Source organism: Scyliorhinus canicula, chromosome 16 (genome assembly GCF_902713615.1).
Source record: "Scyliorhinus canicula chromosome 16, sScyCan1.1, whole genome shotgun sequence".
NCBI lineage: Eukaryota > Metazoa > Chordata > Chondrichthyes > Carcharhiniformes > Scyliorhinidae > Scyliorhinus > Scyliorhinus canicula.
In genome coordinates, this window is record NC_052161.1 from 49850050 (window position 1) to 49877307 (window position 27258).

General features: G+C 47.1%; 1 protein-coding gene across 4 annotated transcripts in view; it reads right to left on the reverse strand.

Moving 5' to 3' along the window:
• Positions 1-27258, reverse strand: part of LOC119950709 (cilia- and flagella-associated protein 46) — a 365535-nt gene that overhangs the window by 103135 nt on the left and 235142 nt on the right. For 3 of the 4 annotated variants that reach the window (XM_038773375.1, XM_038773374.1, XM_038773378.1), the window contains 6 exons: positions 24522-24674; positions 18954-19154; positions 13668-13774; positions 6345-6527; positions 5548-5683; positions 966-1163 (listed from right to left, as the gene is read on the reverse strand). In XM_038773375.1, coding sequence (XP_038629303.1) covers positions 966-1163; positions 5548-5683; positions 6345-6527; positions 13668-13774; positions 18954-19154; positions 24522-24674 — 978 coding nt within the window. The remainder of the gene's footprint in view (positions 1-965; positions 1164-5547; positions 5684-6344; positions 6528-13667; positions 13775-18953; positions 19155-24521; positions 24675-27258) is intronic. The other variant, XM_038773376.1, reaches the window with a different exon arrangement.

The following is a 27258-nucleotide window of genomic DNA, read 5'->3' on the forward strand; positions in this document are numbered from 1 at the left end:
CATCCCACCCCCCCAGCACTCCAACAGACCCACAGGGGGGTTAATTGACATTTGTGTGGGGAAGGGTCAGGTGGCCAGTGGGAAGGCTTTCAGTGAGGGGGGCAATGAGGGGGTGCATGGGGAGGTAGTCGGCAGGGAGAGCAGGGCAGTCGGGGCAGGGTGATCCTGCCGGGGGGGGGGGGGGGGGGGGGGGGGGGGGGAGGGGGGGGGGGGGTTGGTGGTGTCCAGTAGGATAAACGGGGGTGGGGGTGATGGTAGAGAGTCCCGTGAGGGATGGGGGCATCCTAACATTTTCTGGGTTAGTATTACTATAAGACAGTGGGAAAAGTTTGTGATTTGTACTGTAATTCCAGATGGTTCCCATTACTGAGCAATTGCCCAACGGAGGTTTAAACTTCCTGGGCAATTGCCATGGAATCCATACTCGAGGGCCTTTCCCGCAGGGCAGGGAGGTTCCTGGAACATCTTTGGGGTATCCACCAGTTACAACGCCCTGGAGCTTGGATGTTATGGGCCAACCCTTCACTTTCTTTTTATATTTTTGATAAAAAAGGCTGTTATCTCAAAATGTTACCTGCCTTCACAATGTTATCATTAAATATGTTTTAATAAATGCAAAGTTCCAGAGGGTCTAGATTTAGAAATACATTCAGCTTTTAGAGTGCTGAAATACTACAAGAGGTAGCTCCTAATTATTGGCACACTGACCAATACTTGTAACAATAAATTATTTAAATTACCACTACATGCTGTTGTCCAAAGATTAGGGATTTTTAATTTTGGCTTAGGGGTTTCTAAGTATTTAATTTATTTCCCAATTCAAACTCATTTACCACATGTATCAAAGGTTTTCAACTCCAGAGTGTACATAAACTTAAGGTGACATTCTCATTGTGTTGGAACTGCCCATAGCAAACTTTCACATATAAGCTAAAATCGGATGGTAGAGAAAGTTTATGAATTACCTTTTCTACTGATGTGTAATCAGGTGTGGAACTAATGAATTCCTCCACAATTAGCTGTAGCAATCCTTTCCTTCTCTGAGTTTCAGCTTCCTTTTTATCTTTCGCAATAACCAGCTCAAGCATGTCCAAAGCCAATTGCACAAAGATTAACTTGAGAGATGCCAGCTTCCTTATTAGAGGCAAACTTGCATTTGTCATCTGAAAATATAAAATCAAAAATTTGAAGAAAAAAATTACAATTTTTTTTTAAAAGTCACACAATGTGAACAATGCCTTTTAAGTAATTATTAATTTAAATCTAAATCCAATTCATAATAAAATATCGAACTTGTATTTATGATAGTTTATGATGCCTGTGTCTGTTTGCCAAATCGTAAATAAAATTGACAGATCCCAAGTCTTCTTGGCTTGTATACTTAGAATGTAACAACATGAAAACGTATATTAAGAAAGGATATTTGACTTATCAAGCTATTTTGTTTTACCAAAGAACACACAAGATTGAAGGCCAGTTGGTATTATTCACATTTATATTAATTTTATCACGCTTAAACAAGCAACTCAATCTCCTTGTTTTGGTAGCATGGTTAATTTTTTGTCATGCTTATCCTCAAACATCAATGCTTTTCTATGCAGCGAGGCTATAGGTATCAGATGGAGATTGGGGATGGGAGAAAGATCTAGGAGGAGGTAATGTAAAACCTTTCAGCTAGGTTTAGTAGATGATCATTCTGGGCATTCACACGAGATCCCCAGGATCATAGGTACCAGTCTTCAGTCAATTTGATTCATTCTACGTGATAGCAAGAAGCAGCTAAAGGCACTGGATGCTGCAAAGGCCGTGGGGCCTCAGGCTGGAGATGCCCTCGCAATCTCCCTCCTACAGTATCAGATCCCACCTCTGTTGGTGGGCTGTCCTTCCAAGACTGACGATTCTCTGATTGAACCTGCATCCTCAAGAACCCACCATAGTTAATTGAACAGCCGATACGTAAGCAAAACATTTGGAGGGTGCCTCCTGGTAGATCTTGCCTGTGGGCCCATGCCAGCAAGTGCAGGGTTGGGATCCAGGAATAATCTCAGTCCATGATTACTTTTAAAGATGTTAATATTTCACCCAATGTGTGAATTTTCTGTGACAATTTATCTTAATGACTGTCCATAAGCATGTTCAGGTTAATTCAATCGTTACTAAGTCAGCAAGCATTTGGCTGCGTGTGACTTCATTTTAGCAGAGATGCATTTTTGCAAAATATTTTTAAAATCACATTCCTACAAAGTATTTTCTAAATATCCTCCAGCCTGTGTCACAATAATATGACTTCTGCATCTGTGGTTATAAATTGTTAATTTCCTCAAACATATATTGAACTGTTTAAAAAGGACTTTTAAAAAGCATAAAATGGCACTGAATTAAGATGGCTGCCAAAGGTCACCTGACACCTGGTATTACAGGTTTCTAAGAAGTTTCCAATGTGGATTAAAATTAAGACATACCCAGATATCCTCCTATAGAATTCCACGCCCATTTGTGTCAAAACCTACTTCAAACAATTTAGTGAAACTGTGCTGGACTATCAACTGGACAGAAAGTCCATCAGGACTATATGGAAATGTAATTTTCCTACCTCATCCAGATGAATAACAAATTATTCAGAAGTTAATGGCTGGTACAATACAGAATCTAATGGCCTTAGCCATAAAACAACTTGCCAGTCTGTCCAAACATGAGCTAAGCAAATAGCTTCTGAAATCATTAGTGGGAGAGAGATCATGCGACCAGAATAACCATTTTCTAAATCTCTTTTATTATAACACATAGGGCGGGATTCTCCCGCAATTGGCGGGATGGCCCGACGCCGGCACCAAGAACGGCGTGAACCACTCCAGCGTTGGGCCAACCGGAAGTTGCGGAATCCTCCGCACTTCCTCGGGCAAGGCCGGCGGCGGAGGGGTTGGCAGTGGTTATGGGGGTGGTAAGTGGTCACTCACAGGTAGACGCTACCACATGGCAACTCCACATTACCTGACTCCCACAGCACCCCCCCCCAATAAGTTGGTTAAACATGATTTTCCTTTCACAAATCCATGTTGACTCTGCCTGATTACCATGAGCTTATCTAAATGCCCTGCTATCATGCCTTTAATAGTAGCTTCTAATATTTTTCATGTGACAGCTGTTGGACTAATTGGCTATAGTTTCCTGCTTTCTGTCTACCTACCTTTTTGAATAACGGAGTTACATTAGTTACTTTCCAATCTAATACATCTTTAATAATAGTTTCTAACATTTTCGCTTCAAAAGATGTTAAGGTAACTGGCCTGTAGTTTTCCACTTTCTTTCCCCCTCAATACTGGAATCACATTTTCTTTTTTCAAATCCAATGGGACCTTCCCCGAATATAGGGGACACGATTCTCCGCTCCCCACGCCGGGTGGGAGAATCGCGGGAGGGCCCCCCGACTAATTTCACGACCCCCTGGCGCCCCCCGCGATTCTCCCACCCCCCTCGCTCGGAAGAATCGCCGCTCGCCGTTTTTCACGGCGACCGGCGATTCTCCGACCCGGTTGGGCTGAGCAGCCTGCCGTCCGCGACCGTTTCACGACGGCGGCAACCACACCTGGTCGCTGCCGACGTGAAATCGCCGTGAGATGCCCGTTTTGGGGCCTGTAGGGGGCCTGGTGTGGAGTGAGCACCATGACTGTGCTCGGGAGGGGACAGGCCCGCGATCGGTGCCCACCGATCGTCGGGCCGGCGTCTCAATCGGACGCACTATTTCCCCTCCGCCGTCCCGCAAGATCAAGCTGCCACGTCTTACGGGGCGGCTGAGGGGAAAGACGGCCACCACGCATGCGCGGGTTCGAGCTGTCAGCCGTTGTGACGTCAGCCACGCATGCGCGGGTTGGAGCCGGCCAACCTGCGCATGCGCGGCTGATGTCACTTAGGCGCCGCCGTCGTGTCACTCTCGGCGCGCCGCCCGGCGGCTGAGAGTTACGGAGCGCCGCTCCTAGCCCCGCCGGGAGGGGAGAATAGGGGGCGAGGAGCGGCCTCCGAGGCCGTCGTGAAACTCGGCCGAGTTCACGACGGCCCTCCCGTTTTTTCCCGGGAGCGGAGACTTCCGCCCAGGGAGTTTTAGAAAATGAAAACCAATGCAACAACTATCCACTAGCCACTACTTTTAAGACCCGAGGAGGATGTCCTTCAGGATCTGGGCTCTTGTCTGCCTGCAGCTCCAAAAATTCACTCAGTGTCTCTTCTCTGGTGACAGTAATTTTCCTGAGTTCCTCCCTTTCATGTCCTGATTTTTAGCTGCTTCTAGGATGTTGCTTGTATCCTTATAGTGAAGACTGATGCAAAATACTTGTTCAATCAATCTGCCATATCCTTGTTTTCCTTTATCAGTAAGATATCTCCAGACTCACTTTCTATAGGACCAACACTCACTTTGCCAATTCTTTTTAAAAACATTCTGAAAACTCCTACTATCCGAGGCAGATAGGGGAATGCGGTTTTGGTGAAGCTAACAGCAGAACGGTGTAACTTGATCTGCAATTTCTGTATATTCAAGATCAAATGTAAATTTACCCCTTTCTTGAAGTTGGCGTACTATTCTTGCATTCATAATGGCAAGTGTCATTTCCCTCGCTGGTGCTCTGAAAGCAAGTTTTGAAAGCAAATAGCTTGTCATGTGAGAGTACCTTTAAGAAATGGGTGTTTATTACTGCAGTGTTGTCAGACTGTTGGTGGAGTGGGCTGTCTGTCAGCTTTTCGTTTGACTTTGAGAAAAGTCTGGGTGTGTCTGTGTTTTCTTGGTTTTGTTTCAGTGTTGGAGTTTCAGTCAGCTACAGAATGTGCAATGTTGTTCTCTCTGCCATGTAAAGACTATCTCTTGATCACTTGGTGAATTCAGAGTTATAACTGTTCTCAGTAGTGAATATAAACTTGATATGCTTCTGTTAAAAGTTTTTTAAAAAGTTTTATGGATGTTAAAAGGAAAGTAAGGATTACTTAGTGTTGTATTCTTTGGGGGTTGTTTTTGAATTAATGGTTGTTAAGATGTTAACTATATGTTTTAAAAAGGTTAACTTGAGTTCATAGAATAAACACTGTTTTGCTTTAAAAATACTTTTCCATTTCTGCTGTAACACACCTGTAGAGTGGGCCGTGTGGGTCTATTAAAATCTATTAAAAGTTGTGGGCCAGGTGAATTCCATGATACACATTGGGGTTCTCTAAAACCCTGGTCCATAATAAGTTATTCTTCTATATATTACCATTTGAATTTCATTTTGTCTTATTTGAAAGCCTTTGAATCGTTAAGAGTGCAGCCTGATTTACAAGGATTTCCCGCACAACAATTGACTGAAAAAAGCAGCAGCTGTGTTAGTACAAAATGGGAAGGGAAAGATGAAAGATTCCTCACATTATGAAGTTCCAGTCATAATAATGACTTTACTACTAAAGCAGAAAATGAATCCAAAGTCTGCTTTATAAGCATTGTTGTTGAGATAGTTTCTAAATTCTTGAGATCATTTTAACATAAATGAATAAAGGCCAGTCATTGAACATCTGTTTTTTTACCGCTTTAAGTGGCAACAAGCTCATCAGGTCACTGAAAGCCTCTTCTTCAAACAAGATGACCTTCTTTATTCGTGCATATGCATCCAGCAGAAGACGGTGTTTTGATTCCTCTTCATCGCTGTGTTTAGCGAGCATGCTTTAGGAAAAGAAAACTAAAATAAGCAAGTGCCCAAATGTAAATAAACACTAAAGTTTGCATTTTTCTACCTCCACTCTCCAATGTTCAATTGAAACAATGAAGCGTATCCATATAAATGTCGAGGTAACTAGAAACCAGTTAGGTTGGGTTGTTTCTCTTACAGCAAAGAAGGCAGAGAAGTTGTACAAAATTATGAGGGGCTTAGATAGGGTAGGTAGGAAGAGACTTTTCCCCTGAGTAGTGGAGTCAGTAACCAGGGGCATAGATTTAAGGGGAGGGACAAGAGATTTAGAGGAGATTTGATGAATCGCTTTTTCACCCAGAGGGTGGAGGAAATCTGGAACCCACTGCCTGAAAGGGTGGGAGAGGTGGGAACACTCACAACATTTAAGAAGCATTTAAAACACCACAGCATGCAAGGCGACGGACCAAGTGCTGGAAAATGGGATTAGAATAGATAGGTGCTTGATGGTCGGTGCAGCCACGATGGGCCGAAGGGACTCTTTCTGTGCTGTAAAACTATACGACCCTCTGAAATGCTTACTGAAATAAAGACGAGCACCAACAATTACTTTTCTGGTCTGTATTCTACATACATTCAACTTTTGTGAGTATATAAACAGCTATAGTAAATAAAATTGCACATAAATTCACCTACATTAGTAAATTTACATGTTCCGTCATAATGTCCGCTGATTCGTCTCTGTGCCCATATTGGAGCATAGCATTTGCAAGCTGCTCCATTTTATCACAAACTGAAAGCAGCTTTTGCACGTTCTCAGCTTTCTTTAAATTAGCATGACCTAATGCTTTTATGGATTCCACTTCAGTGGACGCCACCCTGCAAAATAAAACAACTTTAACATATACACAATATATAAAAAATAGATTTTGTTTCGAAAAAGGAAATATTAGTGACTGGAAAAAGGAGGACATTTACAGTTATTGAGCAGGGGAATGGGATTAGCTGAGTTACGTACAGAGACGTGGTCACATCGCAGGCTAAGACTCCACAGCCAGGAAGGGAATGGGTGACCAGGCAGAGCAGGAGGACAAGACAGGCAGTGCAAGAATCTCCTGTAGTCATTCCCTGTGGAACAGATATATCACTTTTGATACTATTAAGGGGAATGGCCTCCCAAGGGAAACCAGCAGCATCTAAATTTGTTGCACTACTGTTGGTTCTGCTGCAGTAAAATGAGAGTAGTAAAATGTGTGTGAATGCAGTATTTACAGGGAATACAATTGTAAGGGGGACTGGGTAGGTGTTTCTGTGGCCACAAACGAGACTCCAAGGTGATGGGCGAGATCTGCTGGTCACAACATGCTCGATTAAGGGCAGCATGGTAGCATAGTGGTTAGCACAATTGCTTCACAGCTCCAGGGTCCCAGATTCGATTCCCGGCTTGGGTCACTGTCTGTGCGGAGTCTGCACATTCTCCCCGTGTGCGCGTGGGTTTCCTCCGGGTGCTCCGGTTTCCTCCCACAGTCCAAAGATGTGCAGGTTAGGTGGATTGGCCATGCTAAATTGCCCTTAGTGTCCAAAATTGCCCTGAGTGTTGGGTGGGGTTACTGGGTTATGGGGATAGGGTGGGGGTGTGGGCTTGGCTAGGGTGCTCTTTCCAAGAGCCTGTGCAGACTCAATGAGCCAAATGGCCTCCTTCTGCACTGTAAATTCTATGACTCTATGATTGGCAGTGCGACGTGGCTGGTAGATGCTGGGTTAAGCCTCCAGCGGAGCTTTTCGACAGCCCCTACACCTCGAGGGATCTGCCAAGTCCCGCGAGGTGACGGGATCAGGAACCCATCCACAATGGGCGGGACAAAGCCACACGTGTGCAAGTAGGCCTTAAACCTATTAAGGCCTACTTACCCATGATCTACCAGCCTCCTGGCATCTAACTGCCTCCCCAGGGAGTCCCCAGCTGGCACTATTCAGTATTGGTCTACACAAACATGGGCCAGGTGGTTCTCCCAAGCCAATGGAGGCCCCTGGTGGCCAGGTATAGTGCAGGGTGCCCCCTGGCCCTCCCCCTAAACCCTCCCCTGTCTAGAGTCAGGGCCCAAGGGGGCCGTGCGCATGAAAAGCGCAGTTGGGAGGTGGGGGGTGTACAAAGGGTGGGGAATGCATGGCAGATAAGGACAGGCCTTTGGGCGATTTGGGTAGGGGAGGGTTGAGGGGGTCCCAGAAAGGGGGGCTTGGAAGGGGGTGTGGAGTATCTGGAAGACGGATGGCCCCAAGGACCCCATAGCAGGGTGCCCTCACTTGGCGGGGGAGGGGGGGGGGGGGGGGTGGGTGGGGGGATGGTTAATACCCATGTGTGTGTGGGGGGTTGCGGGGGACCCCAAGATCACTGAGATTGGGGCACTGTTTCAAAAATGGCAGCCTGATCTCAGAGTTCTGCTCACCAGTGATGAAAATAATTCTTTCTAAAAAAATTTTAATTTTTAAAAATTGAGAATACCCAATCATGTTTTTTCCAATTAAGGGGCAATTTAGTGTGCCAGTCCACATATCTTGCACATCTTTTGGGTTGTGGGGGTGAAACCCACGCAGACACGGGGAGGATGTGCAAACTCCACACAGACAGTGACTTGGGGCCGGGATCGAATCCTCAGCGCCGTAGGCAGCAGTGCTAACCACTGTACCACCGTGCCGCATGATGAAAAGTAATTCAAAATGTGGGCTAAACCAGTGAGAAACTGCCAGGGCCCCAAAAAGTGACTACGGGTGTATTTTCATGGAAATGGTTGGTAGCGTGCACGATCTACTGCGAGTTTCCCGAAGCTCGATCTGGCGAGGCTGTCACTGTTATCAAACATTAATTGGTCCACTTAATGAAGCTCCACAGGCTTCACGCCGCAAATTATGGTCCTGCCGTCTGATTGGCCAGGACCGCATCCGCCAGCTCACCACCAACATATAGGGCAGCACAGTAGCCTTATGGTTAGCACAATTGCTTCACAGCTCCAGGGTCCCAGGTTCGATTCCGGCTTGGGTCACTGTCTGTGTGGAGTCTGCACATCCTCCCCGTGTGTACGTGGGTTTCCTCCGGGTGCTTCGGTTTCCTCCCACAGTCCAAAGATGTGCAGGTTAGGTGGATTGGCCATGATAAATTGCCCTTAGTGTCCAAAATTGCCCTTGCTGTTGGATGGGGTTTCTGGGTTATGGGGATAAGGTGGAGGAGTTGATCTTGGGTAGGATGCTCTTTCCAAGAGCCGGTGCAGACTCGATGGGCCGAATGGCCTCCTTCTGCACTGTAAGTTCTATGATAACAAGGGGGAGCAACACTTAAACTGATCCCGCAGAGCAAACCATACACAGTTTGCATCAATGTCACTGACGAAACCAGCCCCACGATTCGGGGATGCCGATGAGGTCAAATATTTGGACGCGGTGGAGTCCAGGCTTGATGCCCTGGTTCCCTGAGGGGCTCGGAGAGTCAGCCACAGGGCAGCCAGTGTCACCTGGGACGAATTTGCAGAGGGAGTCAGCTGGGGGACCGTCACCACGGGAACCGGCAGCCAGTGCCGCAAGAAGATCAATGACCTCCAACGAGCCACACAGTGGGTTACCTCTCCCCGGTAATGCTCAGGTGGGCATTGCCGAGTCACTTCAGAGCAGGGTTTGGAAGGGTGGGAAAGGGAGGGTGTCACCATTGGGGCTGTTGGGGGCACAAATGTACAACATTAGAAAATGTTGCACCCTAGGAATATGACGCCTCTGCAATGTGGGCCAACCCCCCAATCCTCTGCCCCAGCCTCCTGGCATGGTGGTCAAGGATTTCACCACCTTCCACCCAGACACACCACATGCAGGTGGTGGGCATGAGCAAGCACTCAACAGGCAGGTATGAGTCAGACAATTGTATATAAGTGCTCGGCTCTCAGCGGTTTATCATCATCCCACCCCGCCTTCCAAGTGACCCGTTGAAAGGGCCGGCACAGTTCTGTCATTCCGGGGTGATGGCACACAGACTCTGGGAGAGTGGAATAGGGTAGTGACTGGGGGATGAGTGCTGGGGAGAAGGGAGGGGAGAGGGGTGATTGGGGTGAGATGATGGGCGAAGCCACTTCCTATGTAAATTGGGCAAGGATGAGGGCCTCCCTGGAATTCCAGGCCCTTGTCGCTGCCGCCGGTCCTCCATCCTCTGACTGGTTCTGCAGGCATCCCTGGGCTCACCCTCCACCAACTCCTGGTCCGGCATGTCCTCGAAGGTGGCCACATGTTCGCCCCCTCCATCTCCGACACCTCGCCATTTGTGGAGGGCACAGCAGATCACCACAAAGTGGGTGACCCTCTGGGGCTATGGTGGTGGTGGTGGTGGTGGGGGGGGGGGGGGGGGGGGGGTGTATTGCAGTGCACCACCAGAGCGGTCGAGGCATCGGACTCACATTTTGAGGAGTCAGATGCACCGCTCAATGACCTCATGGGCCTCATTATATCAGGTCTCCGCGTCGGTATCATTAACCAGGTCCTCTGTGGGTATCCCTTATCCCCCAAGGGCCGAACGGCAATCCTGGGGTGGTCCTCGAAGAGGTCGGGGATGTCCGTCTGCCCCAGGAAGTAGTTGTCATGCACACTCACTGGGAAGCGTGCACACACGTGCATGATCTTCATGCAGTGGTCGTACACAAGCTCGACGTTCAGGGAGTGGAACCCCTTCCTGTTTATGTAGGGCACTCCGTGACAGTCCGGTTGGATGATCAGCCATGATTCTAATGAATGGCGGAGCAGGCTCAAGTAGCCGAATGGCCTACTCCTGCTCCTATTTTCTACGTTTCTATATTTTGCTCTTGGAGAGGGCCATCAAGGACATGACAGGCCAGATGCCTTGGGAGAATAGATCAAGCTGTTGGAGGCTGGCTCCTGCTTGAAATCAGAAGATTCTGAATCTTGATGTGGTAGTTCCCAGCTATCAGTATACAATGCAATCGCAAATTCTGGTGAGATTGCCAGAGATAGTGTTGGGCAAATGTTTGATGTAGTTCCACAGGAAGGAAGTCGGAAAATTGGCTTGGGTTATTTTAAAATTAGCACTGGTGCTTAACTATATTCAACTTGGAACTCGGTTATGGCAGGAGACTCCCAGGAGGACAGCGGAAATGCATCTTCAAAGCATCCCTGAAATGATCAAAACTCCCTCACCGACCCGTGGCAGTCTCGGTTTGACCGACAAAGAAGAGACGGCACCATTGAGAGACTTTGTCGCAAGAGCGCAGGGGCAAAGTCCAGGCATTGGAGAGAATGCACAAACCTCCAAACACATCATCTGCTCGAACCTTCAAGCACCAGGCCCTCCACATGTGGCAGTCTGAATTGGACTGATCAACCATCTCAGAACCCATCAAAGTAGAATGGATGCAAGACATCCTGAATTCTGAAGGATTTCCTAGACCATTTATGAAGATTATATATCAAAGCACCAATTGCAAATGTTCAGCATTTTTTGATTCCATGGTTTGAATAATTGCTGAGAATTTTTTTTTTAACAATCAGTGCAACTAAAAATGGTCAATCCACAACATTGTCTTCAGTAGCACTGTGCTCTGACATAGGGCGAAATTCTCCGACCCCCAGCAGGGTCGGAGAATCGCCTGGGGCCGCCGAAAATCCGGCCCCCGCCGTTGCAGAGATTCTCCGCCACCGGGAAGTGGCGGCAGCGGGAATCACGCCACTCCGATCGGCGAGGCCCCTGCGGCGATTCTCCGGCCCGCGATGGGCCGAAGTCCCGCCGCTGGGAGGCCTCTCCCGCCGCCGAGGTTTGAACCACCTCTGGTGGCGGCGCGAGCGGGCCCCCGGGGTCCTGGGGGGGGGCGATCGGACCCCGGGGGGTGCCCCCACGGTGGCCAGGCCCGCGATCGGGGCCCCCCACTCAGACTCCGGGCCAGTGCCCTGGGTGCACTCTTTCTCTTCCGTGGCGAAGCGGAAGAGAAACCCACATCGCGCATGCGCCGGTGGTGACGTCACCGCCGGGGCCTGCGCCGACCAGCGAAAGCCTTTCGGCCAGCCCCGCTGCCGGGAGGCGCTGGTTTTTTGCAACAGTCTTCTGGTGCCAACCGCTCCGGCGCGGGACTAGCCCCCAAAGGTGGAGAATTCCCCACCTTTGGGGAGGCCCGACCCCGGAGTGGTTGGCGCCACTCCCCTACGCCGGGACCCCCCGTCATGCCGGGTAGGGGAGAATCCCGCCCATAGTTAGAGCATTTACCTACAAAATCAAAGATATTTGTAACACTGTCTCTGTCATTACATAGGAACAAGAGTAGGCAATTCAGCCCCTTGAGCCTGTCCCTCCCACCATTCAATGAGATCATGGTTGATCTGTGATCTAACTCCATATACCTTCCTTTGGCTCATATCCCTTAATATTTTTGCTTAACAAAAATCTATCTATCTCAGATTTAAAATTAACAACTGTTCTAGCTTCAATTGCTGTTTGTGGGGGAGAGTTCCAACCCTCTTCTACTCTTTGAGCTAAGAGTACTTCCTAACATCTCTCCTGAACGTTTTATTGCTAATTTTTAGACCATGTCCTAGTTTTAGAATGTTCAACCAGTGGAAATAGTTTATCTTTATCTACCCTGTCTTTCCCTGTTAATATCAGAAATACTTTGATCAGATCACCCCTTAACCTTTGAAATATAGAAAAACAGGTCTAATTTGAGTAATCTCTCCTCAACCTGTAATTCAGGTATAATTTTTGTAATCCAGGTATCATTTTTGTAAACCTACGTTGCCCTCCCTCCAAGGGCAAAATATCCTTCCTAACGTGTGGTGCCCAGAACTGCTCGCAGTAATCCAACTGGGGTCTAACCAGGGTTTTGTACAGCTGCGGCATAATCCCTGTATTTTTAATACTCCAATCCTCCAGATAGAAAGGCTAGCATTCCATTAGCCTTTTTGATTATTTTCTGCACTTTGTGGTATTTTAAGGATATTTGCGATTGAATCCCCAAGTCTCTTTGGGCATCCACTGTACCTAACCTCTTTCCATTTAGAAAGTACTCTACTCTATCCATTTTTGGTCCAAAACAGATAGCCTCACAATTGCTTACATTGAATTCCATCAGCCACAATTTTGCTCTTTCACCTAGTGTGTCAATATCTCCTTGCAATTTTATGCTATCATCTAGGCTGTCTACAATGCCACCTAACTTTGGATAGCTTTGTCCACAAATTTGGATAGATGACTTTCTATGCCATCATCCAAGTCATCAATGAAGAGTGTGAATAACTGAGTCTTCAACACAGATCCCTGCCGTACACCACTGCCAATTAGACTAATTACCCATTATCTCCACTCTCTGTCGCCTGCCTCTCAACCAATTTCCTAACTATGTCAATAATTTGTCCCCAACTCCATGGGCTTCCACCTTAGTTAACAGTCTCTTATGTGGGACTTGATCAAATACCTCCTGGAAACCCATATAAATAGCATCCATAGACATTCCCCTGTCCACTACCTTCATCACTCTTCAAAAAATTGAATAAGACTAGTCAGGCATGACCTTCCCTTCACAAATCCATGCTGGCTCTCCCTGATAGATGAACATTTCTCAAGGTGCTCAGTTACCCCATCCTTGATTTTAGACTCCAACATTATCCCTGCCAAAGATGATAGGCTAACCCGTCTGTAATTCCCTGATTTCCCATTTTCACCATTCTTAAAAAATTGAGTCAATTTTTTTCTTTAAAAAAAAAATTTAGAATACCCAATTTATTTTTTCTAATTAAGAGGCAATTTAGCATGGCCAATCCACCTACCCTGCACATCTTTGGGTTGTGGGTGTGAAACCCATGCAAACACTGGTAGAATGTGCAAACTCCACACGGACAGTGACCCAGAGCCGGGATCGAACCTGGGACCTCGGCGCCGTGAGGCTGTAGGGCTCACCACTGTACCACCGTGCTGCCCGAATTTTCCAATCCAGAGGGACTACCCCGAATCACGGAAACTCTGAAAGATTATTTAGAATTTACCTGGCTTCCAATGAAGTAATGATATACGTGTAAACTGCAAGTCGATTAGCTTTCTCCTCGAAAGCTGCTTGATATTCTATAATGGCCTGTTTTAAGATGTTGCAAACCTAGAAATATAATGATACAATTTTTTATGCAATCAAGAAACTTGTGAACAAAAAATAAAATGCTATGTTTATACAATTAGCCCAATTGCACCATAATCATTTTCCCTCTAACCCTTGAGGTTGGAGATGGTGACATCATTAATAATAAACCATCACAGGTTGCTGTACTAGGCTCCTGTGACAAGTGTACGGACGAACAGGACGACTTCGGACTATTTTAGACTGTACCGGGGAGAACGAGACAGGGATGCTCCCTCTCCCCACTGCTGTTTGCGCTGGCTATAGAGCTGCTGGCAAATGCTCTGAACGCCTCGAGGGGCTGGAAGGGGCTGGTCTGGAGGTGGGGGGGGGGGGGGGGGGTTGGAGCACAGAGTCTCGTCGTATGTAGACGACCTGCTTTTGCACGTTTCAGATCCGATGGAGGGGATGGAAGTAATTATGGGAATGTTAGGGGAATTCGGCTTAATATGGGGAAGGGCGAGATGTTTGTAGTCCAGGCGAGGGGTCAGGAGAGGCGACTGGGGGAACTGCCGTTCAGAGTGGTAGGGGACAGTTTCAGGCATCTAGGTATTCAAGTGGCGAGGGATTGGGATAGGCTACATAAATTGAACTTGGCCTGGTGGGTGGATCAGATGAAGGATTTCCGGAGATGGGGTGCCATCCCGTTGTCTCTAGCGGGCAGAGTTCAAGCGGTAAAAACGACGGTCCTCTCGAGATTCTTATTCGTTTTCCAATGTCTCCCCATCTCCATCCAGCGGTCCATTTTTAAGCGGGTCAATAAAGTTATTGCGGGCTTTGTGTGTGGGGGGGGGGGGGGGCAAGTCCCCACAAGTGAAGAGGCCAAGCTCGAGCGGAATCGGTGGGGGGGGGGGGGGGGGGGGGGGGGGGGAGTGGCCTGGCGCTGCTGAATTTCAGCAATTATTGCTGGGCGGCTAATATAGCCATTGTGAGGAGGTGGCTGGTGAGGGGGGGGGGGCGGTCAGCATGGGTGCGTATGGAGGCGGCTTCTTGTAAGGGCACAAGTCTGGGGGCGTTGGTAACGGTGCCTCTGCCGTTCCCGCCGGCGTGGTACTCCACCAGTCCAGTGGTGGCCCTGAGAGTCTGGGGGCAGTAGAGGAGACATGTGGGAGCAGAGGGGGCATCGATCTGGTCCCCAATGTGCGATAATCACCGGTTTGCCCCGGGGAGGATAGTCAGGGGGTTCTGAATTTGGCGTAGAGCGTGGATTGAGAGGACGGGGGACTCCTGCTAAGGGGGATTCAGGATAGGGTGGTTTCTAGAGGATGGATAGGAAAGGGGAGTGTTTCGGACACATATAAGGAGCTTATGGGATCAGAGGAGATGCAGACCGAGGAGCTGAAGCAAAAGTGGGAGGAGGAGCTGGGGGGGAGAGAGGAGACCCTCGGGGCGGACGCGTTGTGTAGGGTCAAAGCGACCGCAACATGTGCCAGGCTCAGCCTGATCCAATTTAACATCGTGCACCGAGCTCACATGACAGTGGCCCGGATGAGCAGATTCTTTGGAGTGGAGGACAGGTGTGAAAAATTTGCAGGGGGGGTGGAGAACACCAGCGAACCATGTCCACATGTTCTGGGCATGTCCATAGCTGAGGGGATTTTGGCAGGGTTTTGCCGACGTCATATCCAAGGTATTAAATACAAGGGTGGCATTGAGTCCAGAGGTGGCGATTTCCGGGGTGTCGCACGATCTGGGAATCTAGGAGGAGAAAGAGGCAGATGTTCTGACCTTTGCTTCCCTGGTAACCCAAAGTCGGATATTACTAGTATGGAGGGACACGAAGCCCCCAAAATCAGAGACCTGGCTACCAGACATGGCTGGCTTCCTCTGCCTGGAGAAAATTAAGTTCGCCATGAAATGAAATGAAAATCGCTTATTGTCACGAGTAGGCTTCAATGAAGTTACTGTGAAAAGCCCCTAGTCGCCACATTCCGGCGCCTGTCTGGGAAGGCTGGTACGGGAATCGAACCGTGCTGCTGGCTTGCTTGGTCTGCTTTAAAAGCCAGCGATTTAGCCCAGTGAGCTAAACCAGCCCCGAGGGTCACTGTTAGGGTTCGCCCGGAGGTGGCAACCAATTGACTTCTTCGCAGAGAATTAACCGTTAGCAGAAGGGGGGGGGGGGTTAGGCTAGTGTAGATTAGGGGATTAAGTAATGGTGGGACCTGTGGGAGAGGGAGGTGGTATTTGCACTATGTTAATTTTTTTATGTACATTGTTTATCTTACTCCTGTTACAATGCCAAAGAAATACCTCAATAAAATGTTTATTAAAAAAATAAATAAACCGAGAATGCTCAGGGACAGAAAGCTGAGGAACATCACAGCTTCAGCGGAGAAAGCAACATTCTTTCTCCACAGATGCTGCATAACCTGCTGATGATTTCCAGTACTTTCTGTTCGTAGTTCAGATTTACAGTTACCACAGGATTTTTCCTTTCGTATTAGAATAAGATGGTGGATGCCTATTTAAGGGTGTTTAATTGATGTCATCATTTTGTACTCTTTCGCTATTTTGTTACTTCTGGCACTAAAAATAGTTTGCATTATGTTGTTCAGATACAAAGAACAAATTTCAGATTTTGGTTTTTTAAAGTATTATAAATAATATTACAATTGTTACAAATCTACTTTTTGCCGCTATGTAAGTATTAATAGTGCGAAAAGACTCCAGACCTGTTGCCCTGCACATTCTCACCAGACCTGGCCAGAAGATCGGGTGAGAAGTGTGCAGCTCCAGACCTGGGTAAGTAAAAAGGAGCGGAGTGACAGTCAGTGGATGATTGCCACTCCATGGAAGTTCTAATGTATAATCCACAATTTGTAAAAGATAAGATGAATCTCTGAATTAAAGTGTAAACGTTTATACATTCATAGATCTTTTGCAGTGGTTCAAGTGCCCTAACTCCAAGGAAAGTAAGGAAGCCAAAAGTATATTACAATGTTTTTCTAAGCTCCAATGGAATATCTTCAACCTGAAATGTTGGGCATCATGCTATGGAGGTGATGAGGCTAAAGAGCTGGAAAGACACCGTGTCACCTCTTTTCAGTAAGGCCCGCCACATCTTGTGCCTTTAGGCACTTGGTCGACAAGCAGCAGACCTTCCCCCAGAAACAAGGACCCTGAGAAATTCACATTTGCCAAGAGTTGCTGGCCAACCAGTACATTCTGACACAAACTAGAGAGCAGGCTTTACGAGACCTGGTATTGATAATGAGATCGGATTAGTTAAGGACATCATAGTGAAGGCATTCTTGGTAATGATCAGAATATGATTGAGGAGAGACAAGAGTTGGTCTAAGACTAATATTTTAAATCAGATAAGGGCAATTGTGACAATAAGAACACAGAGCTCGTGAAAATGAACTGGTAATGTAGGTTCAGGGATAGATCATCAGAGGTGCAGTGGCAAATCTTTATTGGGAAATTTTAGAATGCATAGAATTGATGCATTCCAAAAAGAAAGAAAAATTCCAAGGGGAGGACTCACCATCCATGTACATGCCAAACACAAAGAAAATACATATATGGGTGTAAGGTCAGAAGATTGGACAGAGGGATGCGAGGCCCCCAAGTGTGGAGACCTGGGTCAATGACATGGCGGGATTTATAAAGTTGGAAAGGGTCAAATTTGCCCTGAGAGGATCAGTACAAGGGTTCTATAAACGGTGGCAGCCTTTTCTGGACTTCCTGGCTCAAAGATAGGTATCTTGGTCAATCGTAGCAGCAACCCGGGGGTGGGGGGGGCATATATGTAACTTAACAGTCTGCTAACTTAAGTTGTTATTAATATGTTGGGTCGTTCATTGAGGAGGGGCAAAGGTTCATGATTGTTGTCATTACTGTTATCGTTGATATTTTAGTATGGTTTGATGTTGTTGTATAAATTCAAAAATTTTCAATAAAAATTATTTAAAAAAAAAGAAGATTGGACAGAGTACGAAAAACAACAAAGAATAACTACAAGGCTAATAAAGAGAGAAAATTAGAGTATGAGAGGAAGCTCGTGAGAAATATAAAGGCAGATATAGTAAGAGCTTCTATAGATAGCTAAAAAAGACAAGAATTAACAAATTGAGGGGCAGCAGGGTAGCATGGTGGTTAGCATAAATGCTTCACAGCTCCAGGGTCCCAGGTTCGATTCCCGGCTGGGTCACTGTCTGTGTGGAGTCTGCACGTCCTCCCCCTGTGTGCGTGGGTTTCCTCCGGGTGCTCCGGTTTCCTCCCACAGTCCAAAGATGTGCGGGTTAGGTGGATTGGCCATGCTAAATTGTCCATAGTGTCCTATTAAAAGTAAGGTTAAGGGGGGGGGGGGGGTTGTAGGGTGGATACGTGGGGTTGAGTAGGGTGATCATGGCTCGGCACAACATTGAGGGCCGAAGGGCCTGTTCTGTGCTGTACTGTTCTATGTTCTATGTTCTTCTATGTAAATATTGGTGCTGCAGAAATTGAATCTGGGGAAGTAAATTATGGATGAATTAAACGGATATTTAATAAGAATATTAACCTTTATTAGTGTCACAAGTAGGCTTACATTAACACTGCAATTACGTTACTGTGGAAATCCCCTAGTTGCCATACTACGGCCCGCTAACTTTCAGACGTGATGTTACAGTGCTGCCAAATTTACCCTCCCAAATGAATAAAGATCACATGATGCTATTTTAAAGAACTGCAGTGCAGTTGCCACTTGGAGCAATATTTATCACTCAATAATCGTCACAGAAACAGATTCTTTAGTTATTATCACCTCGCCCTCTGTGGAAGCTTGTTGTGCACAAATTTATTGCAATGTTTGTTAAATTTCAACAGTGACTACAGTGGCTGTGAAGTACTTTGTGGTGGTAATGAAAATACACTTTCTAAACACAAGTCTTACTTTTTTGATAAAAAAATACTGTGGATGCTGGAAACCTGAAATAAAAAGACAGAAAATGCTGCATTAACTCAAAAGATGTGACAGCATACATGGAGAGAGAACTGTTTTGTGGAAGAGTCGTATGGATTCAAAACATTAGCGATGTCTCTTTCTCCACAGATGCTACCAGACCTGCTGAGCTGATCCAGCATTTCCTGTCTTTCTTTTTTTGAATTGGTTTATTTTATTATCTCTTTTTCCGAGAAGTTTGTTACCTGCGGGAAGTCACTGACATTATTTTCTCACCTGCTCATTTGAATCATCACGGTTTTCTCCTTGAATTGCGCATACCATACAAATAATCGTATCATACCAAAAGTACTCATTTCCTCCAATACCTTGAGCCTCTTTCAAGAGCAGTTTAGCCTGACCGTAGTTCTTTTCATAATTAGCTAGAACAGCCAGAAGATACAAGACCTTTCCCATAGCTTCTTTGTTCTCAAATTCCTAATTGAAAAAATGAGACAACTTTTGAATGGTCTCTCCAGGAATGTTGACAGTTAAACCTAAGATGTTAAAATGAGAAAGCGAGTGAAAATTTAAGAATACAGAAACCGGAATTCTCCAGCCATTGGGATTCTCGGCTACCACTGGCAGCACACCCTTGTCCATGGGTTTCCCCGCGGCATGGAAAATTCCATTGACAAGCGGCAGGAACAGAAAATACCACCGCCAGAAAATGGCACGTCACTGAGAAACACACAGTTGGGGGCAGCACGGTGGCAGAGTGGGTTAGCCCTGCTGCCTGTAACCATTTGGGATGACCACTTACAACAAGAAATATGGATGTTCGCAAAGCCGAACGGGAAATATGGATAATGTAAGATTCAGGCGGGCACGGAGCCTGAGTGTATATTTGTGAGCAGAGAATCCAGACAACATCGAAACCCCCAACCAATTAGCATTTAATGGGCCATCTCCGTAAGACAAAGGATTGGTACTCAGGTAACCGATACAAGCCCAGAGATTTCGGCGCCACTCCCTGTACTCAGGAAGCGTAAATAGCAGGGTCAATGACCGCTTAGGACACGCCCAACCATCAAGGCACCTGCCCCTTTATTGGCTCAGATCGAAGGTAGTGATCGAGAACTGCCCAATTAATTGGGTCAAACCTAAAAGAGTTTTGCGCTCTTTTTCCCAAATGAGCGCAAAACTCCCCAAGGATAAAGAGAGATACTGCCATGTGTTCGATCTCTTCTGGACCTGGCACTCCAGCAACGTCCATCTCCAGCACCAGAAGCAAGTTCAAGTTCAAAGCTCTCTACCAGATGGATGATCCTAACTGAACCGCAGTTACTTCTACAGATCCAGCCGATCCAGATTCGAACAAAGGCCACTGTTCCTCTCACCTAAGCCAGGTACCAGGTTGAACCTTGTGGCGATATCATTTGATACCTGGCGACTCTGAGAGCAGATCATATTCATATCCATATTAAGAAAGGCAACCTTATTGACGGCCATATTTCAAGCAAGTATAGATAGCAACATGCCTCACTGCGCCGAGGTTCGATCCCGACTCTAGGTCACTGTCCATGCGGAATTTGCACATTCTTCCTGTGTTTGCGTGGGTTTCGCCCTCACAACCCAAAAGATGTGCAAGGTACCGTGGGGCCTCACGGTAGCATGGTGGTTAGCATCAATGCTTCACAGCTCCAGTGGTCCCAGGTTCGATTCCCGGCTGGGTCACTGTCTGTGTGGAGTCTGCACGTCCTCCCCGTTTGTGCGTGGGTTTCCTCCGGGTGCTCCGGTTTCCTCCCACAGTCCAAAGATGTGCGGGTTAGGTGGATTGGCCATGATAAATTGCCCGTAGTGTAAGGTTAATGGGGGGATTGTTGGTTTACCGGGTATACGGGTTACGTGGGTTTAAGTAGGGTGATCATTGCTCGGCACAACATCGAGGGCTGAAGGGCCTGTTCTGTGCTGTACTGTTCTACTGTTCTACTGTAGGTGGATTGAACACGCTTAATTGGAAAAAAATGAATTGGGTACAAAAAATTTATTTTAAAAAACACGCAGTTGGGGAACTGGAGAATCCAGCCGAATATACCAACGAAATATAAGTTTGGGTATTTCAATTCAGGTTAAGAGATTCAGCGCACTTTCAATTTAGTTGGGAGGGGGTATGGAGGAGGACACCCCCTCCTGGTGGCCATCAAGGTGATAGTCGCCCTGACCTTTTATGCTTCTGGGTCTTTCCAGGGCTTGGGCAGGGAACTGAGTGGATCGCGCAAACGTCCACACAGAGAGAGGTGCATCCAGAATGTGACGGATGTCCTCTGCTCGCAGGCAGTGAACTATATAACCTTCAGTCAGGACCAGGCCCACGACGATGCCTGGGCAACAAGATTCGTTGTGATCGCTGGCATACCCAGGGGCAGGGTGTGATCGGTGGCGCGCATGTCACCTTACAAGCACCGGTTTATAAGGGCGTGCCCGTCATCAATAGGAAGTGGTTCCATTCCCTGATTATGTTGCTGGTGTGTAACCACCAGCTGCCCATCATGCACATCTACACTTGATACTCAGACAACGTGGCACACTCTGAGATTCTCGGCACTTTTCAGACGCACCCTCACGTGAGGGGCTGGTTCTTGGGAAACAACGGATATCTGCTGAGGTCGTGACTAATGGCACCTGTTGGAGGCCAAATACCAACATAGAGACCTGTTCTAATGACGCCCATGCAGCAAACTGGAGTGTCACTGAGTGATGCGTCAGCATCCTCAAGGTGCGCTTCCGATGCCTGGCCTGCTCTGGTGGGACTCTCCAATATCGCGGCTGCGTCCTTCATCACTTTGCAAAACAGAGCGGTGACATGCTGAAGGAGGGGGAAGAACTCCAAGCCTCATCTGATGAGGAGGATGTGGAGGATGTCCAGGAAGTGCCGGGCATGAAGCCCATGCTGGCAGGGCTTCTAACGTATGCTTCAGGGCCATCGTACGTGCGACAACCTTATCAACTCCTGATTTGCCAACTAGGAGGCCTAGCCACTGGCAGCTCTGCAACCCTGTCCACCTCTACATTTACCACCCCCCACTTGGGAATCCCCTTCCCCATAACTGCTCAAACCTTTCCTGACCTTCATCCCTTCACTGCAAATTCCCTGTCCCTCAGCCCTTCACTCCGCTTTCACTGTCCCTCATCCCTTCACTCTGCCTTCCGTCCCTAAACCCTTCTCTCCATCTTCACTATCCCTCCTCCCTTCACTGCGCCTTCACTGTCCCTCATCTCTTAATGTGTTTAATGGTGACTTTATATTGGGCCCTAACAGTCACTTATGTGCGACATCCATGCCAACTTAAATATTCTCTAACTTTCTAATTTTACGTTGCCTACTGCTTCTTCTAGGTGTAACTCCAGATAGCGCATTAGTTGAGGTTTGTTGCTGCATGTCTTGCCCTCTGTTCTGTGATGCCTTTGGCGGCCGTCCTGTGGAGGGCCTGGACCTGGATATGCCCGGCTGACTTGCAAGTGTCACTGGTGACAACGTGCCACCCTGTTCTGCGTGCTGCCATCAGATGTGCCAGTGTCAGGGGAGGAAGGGGGGGGGGGGGGTTATTCAGAAGCACTGAGGTGTTCCAACACTTCTGCTGGAGGCACCGGCAATGTTCCCCTTCACCTCCTCCTCCCTCAGGGTGCTCGATGGCTGCCGGGCTACTCCATAGGACGCAGGTGAGGCTAGAGTGAGCTCCAGAGGCTCCGCCATCACCTGACACTGCTAGATCTGGAGGCCCGCCCTCATCTGAGCCATGGTCTTGATGACCTCAATCATGATGCACTGAGACTGGGACACGTCTCCCTTAGCGAGTGAGATATGTCCGTCACTGCCTTGGTTATGTCCCTCTGGTACTGTGCAATGTCCCTCTGTGACAGGCCGAGGTCAATCAGTGCCCAACCAATACTCTTGGTGCCCTCACCCATGGCCCTTTGTAACTGGAGCTCTGGAGCCACAGCAATGTCCATGTGAGCCCGGCACATCTCTGCCTGTTCTGCACCTCAGCCATCGATCACACAGTGTGCCCAAGCCTTGGACGTCTTGAGCCATGTCTCTGACGTCTTGCCCCAGGCCTTCCACTGCGGGTGTCATACGATCAAAAAAGAATGTGGGAAGCACATATTGTCAGCACCATCTCCTGCGTGAGAAAGCGGTTGGACTCCTCCAGTTGCACCTGCAGGTGCTGGGAAGTTGCTGACACCCACTCCTGTAAATCTTGACTCTGTGTCTGCATCTCTACCAGTGATGGTATCATACTTTCCAGAAGTGAAACACCTGTTCGGACTGCAGCTGTTCCCTGGGATCGCGCAGCCCTCTGACTGTCCGCTCCCTCAGAGTCCCTGCTTCCACCTGATGTGCTGTCGCATGTGTGAAATGGTATCAGAAGATGACCCAAGAGCCTCTTCTCTAAAATATCCCACCGAGGTGATAATCTCTGCGATGGTGGAAGATTCAGGCGACAGCAGTGACCCAAAATCGGTGTCTTCCCAGGACTGGCGTTCCAGGGTGTGTTGGGGATGTGGCTGGGGACCAGCGATTGTGGATGGCCCTGCCTTGTCTGCTGGTGATCTTGCAAGTCAAAAGAAAAGATAGATAGTGAGATCTTAGGATGGGGTGGTCTGTAGGAGAGGGGTGACTCACTCGCTACAAGGGTATCAGCTTTGCATTGGGCTCTCATTTGGTTGCCACATGCTGACCTCTGTTTCAGACATTGCCCTTTCCTCAGTCTCGCCCACTAGCTCCATTACCCTCTGCTCCGCGGGGGTCTGCGTGCGCAGTTCAGGGTGACGCCTCCAGTTTTCTGTTATGGGCAGCCTTGTCCTCGGGGACACGGAAAAGACATGGTGTAATGCATGTATGCAGGTTTTACAGGGTATCTGTAGCTGGTGCCATGTGTGTGCAAGGCATCTGACCAAAGAGGACAATTAACGTATTGGGGTTTGGTGGAGGGGGAATGTAACGGAGATGCAGACAGGTGGGGTGTGGTTGGACTGTAGGGGTGTGGGGGTTAATGTGGGGAGTAAGGAACGGGGGTGATGCCAGGGGCACAGGTGGGGACTCACCCGAGTTGCCTTGAGGAGGTAATTCCTCTTTTTTCTGCACTGGGTTCCAGTCCTCCGATCAGGCTGGCAGCATTGACCACCTATGCCACCTCCTCCCAGACCCTGTGATGACTGGTGGCTTCAGTCATTGCCCACCCTGGGAAAGAGGGTGTCCCTCCTCTCCTCCACAACGTAACCCATTTCCCCTAGCTTACTCTCCAAGAATCAGGGGTGGGCAGGTCCTCGTGGACTCATCTTCTTGGCTGGAATGAGAGTGTATGGAGAGTAAAGTACTGACAAGCAGCTCTAGTTTGTCAGGCTCACCAGTGTTAATTCCGGCCCCAGCGAACCAGACCCCTGCGAGAATGGGAATTTTTCTGAATTCACATGGGTAGAGTGCTGATCCATTTCCATGTCCTGACTCGCTTCCCGAATAGCGCCCCCAACGGGAATGCAAACTTGATGCTATTTAGTCCCGGGGGGGACACTTAATTTTCAAAGGGGGAATTCCAGTCACCATCTACTAAAGAAATGTAAATTTTTGTTGCCTTCTAGAAGAGTTTCTGTAGTGAATTTGTTGCAATGTCTTACAAACTTTTAATAGTTCCAGGTTTAAAGTTGTGGATCCCTTACTTGATGGATAAGGAATAAACAAAGGATTTAATTACTTTGATGGTAATTTGTATTTTAAACAGCAATTTATTTAATGACCTTTACTTTCATCCAGATATTGTTAACAGCATTGTTCAATCATCCATGACAGAACAGTAAACTAACCTTTGCAGCTATGTGAGCCTCTGATAACAAAATTCTGGCAGGCTGGTAAAATCCAAGCTGTAGTAAGACTTCGGCTTTATTGATCCATAAATCCACCACAGAAACTCCACTCAATTTTTTTTGAGTCGTCACTGGCGATATAATGTGCATTTTCTAAAACAAATATATATTTAAACATTACTATCCAGATTTTCATCGTTGAAGCAGGAATTGGACCATTTCTTGAACTTGCAATTCCACCTCCTGCCTGCCAACCCACCGAAGGCATTTTCATAATTGGAGGTCGGAGGGGGTCGGGATCAGAACTGCTGCCTCCAACTCATGAGTTGATTTTCTTCTTTGATTTAGGGTTGGCCCTCTGTTCAACCTGCTTCAAAGGTTTTTAAAATATTCGGCTTTAGAGACTAAGTTGATATCATTGTGCATTGCAATCCCCTTATGAATGCTTGGCTGAGCTGCAAACCTCACGAACATATTCAGCTCTGTGGGGAATGTTTACACAGCTGTTAACAGAGCTCTGTTTGATTCACAATTTTATGGACTGCTAAGAGGATTATGTTTCTTTGAAATGGTTATTGAATGCCTGTTTGTTGATTTGACAATTTTATAGCCAATGAAAGAGAATTCCTTCATCAGATTATGTTTGATTTGAAAACATTGCTCAGGTTAAAGGACAATGGTTAAATGGGATAACAAAAGGTTAAATGGGATAACAATTAAAATCAGACCACATTGAGTTTTGCCTGAAATCTGCATTTGATCCACCTAACATTGACAAGTGGGAATTCCTACAACTTGATCTGCTTAAGTTGATATGCGGAAGGCATTTTCAATTTATGTTATCATTTATTTTGTTTTTATTTGGCCCTGTTCAGCCCCTAATTAGTCGAGCATTTCAGCAGCTCAGGGACAATGTGGCGGAAAATAGTTGTATCTATTAATGAGTTGACTAGCTTTTATTGCAGCAGGCATTTAATCTTCACAGATAAAGTAGTGAGATTAAGTACTTCTTTCCAAGTTCAGAACACTGGACATGGTTTACATGAGCAAGAGGAATTCATAGAGGGCAACTAATGGAAATATAGTGTGCCTTAGTCATTTGATCTACATCATTATACAGGATCCGCACCTGAAAGAGGCATCTCACAACAGATATAAATGTCAGGGGTGATCTATCTGCACCACCTCCACTGAGCAGAACAGGCTGTCATGGCTGCACACATCCAGAACAGGGATGACTTATCCCAAAGAAGGGAAGATTATCACACTCTGCACCTCACATTTAAGTTAACCAGGGAACATCTGAGCAGTCTTTTGTGCATACCTATATTGAAAAAGAGACAGACATTTTCTCTTGGAAATGAGACATCAGTTGAGCAGAGTTTTTACTCTATGTTAAAGGTTCCTTCAAGTGCAAAGAAGGCACTCTTACAATTTGTGAAATTCATATCACCAATATTACTTCAGTTGGCAAGACAGCTAGCATGCGGTTCAAAATAATGCCAACAAGCTCGATTCCCGTGCAGGCTGAGGTAAAGTTTGGACCTGCACCTTTACCCTGCCGCTGAGATTTATCGACAACAGATCAGTGCAAAGGTTGCCAAGAAAATGGTTCAGGATGAAGTATCAGCAAACAATTAGCTGAGGACCTGCCTTCCGGCAGAGCACACATGACATGATATCACCATTATGGGCAAGTTCTGAATTAATTGCTGCACTCTTCTCTCAGGCAATCCCTTGGGATCAGGAATGACCCACTCTGGTCCAATGGATTTTCAGATGGCTGATAAGTCCAATGATATTCTGCAAAGTCAGCCACGTGCCACATTGAGGGCGGATGGTGCCTGACTGGTTGGCTCAATGTACTGTTTGGAGATTTGTGCTGATTCCACTAAGAAACATCCCCATGGCAGAGAAGTATCGCAGACCAGGAACCTAAGCATTTTTTTGATGTTGGCATATCAGATATTGCAATCTGGTAGAAAATAATTGCCACCCAAAAATGTATGCAAAATGCTGATAATGGTACCTCACAGAGTATATGGTCATTCCCAAGTTAGGTTTATATCTCACTTGATAAACCCCCTCAAAATTGTGCAGATGAGCGATATAAGAACATAATGGAGAAATATGAGTGTATAAATTATAGGTGCAGCAAACAATCAAAAGGTTTTTGTTGCAAAGAGCTTGGAGTACATAAGCAATAAAATCTTATGACAAATATACAGAGCATTGGTAAGGTCACAGGTACAGTTTTGGACTCTTACCTAAAGAAAAGCCTACTTGCCATAGAGTGAGTGCAACAAAGGTTCATTGGACTAGTTCCTGTGTTGAGGGGATTGCCCTTTGACGACAGATTGAGTAGACTAGTTTTATGGGGATTAATTCTCTGTTTGGGAAACCATGGGCTGGATTCTCCCTTGGCCGCAGCCGAAGTTCACGATGCGGCAGAGAATTACAAAATCAGGATCAGTGTCGTGCGTAGACAGGCGCCGCTCCAAACATGATGCTTTAACACCACACTGGTGCCGGAATCGGGGTCCATGACCGCATGCCAGCGGGAGCATGTAAATGCATGCTAAGGGTTCTTAATGACCCATTTGCATTATTCAGCGTGTCCAGCACCATTTGCGCCAGCCCTCCGTGATTCTCCGGTCCCCGGGGTCAGGGATCACGTGGCGGTGGATCAATTGTGGTCTCCACCAGTATGGCTCTGGCGTGGTGGACCTTGGGGAGT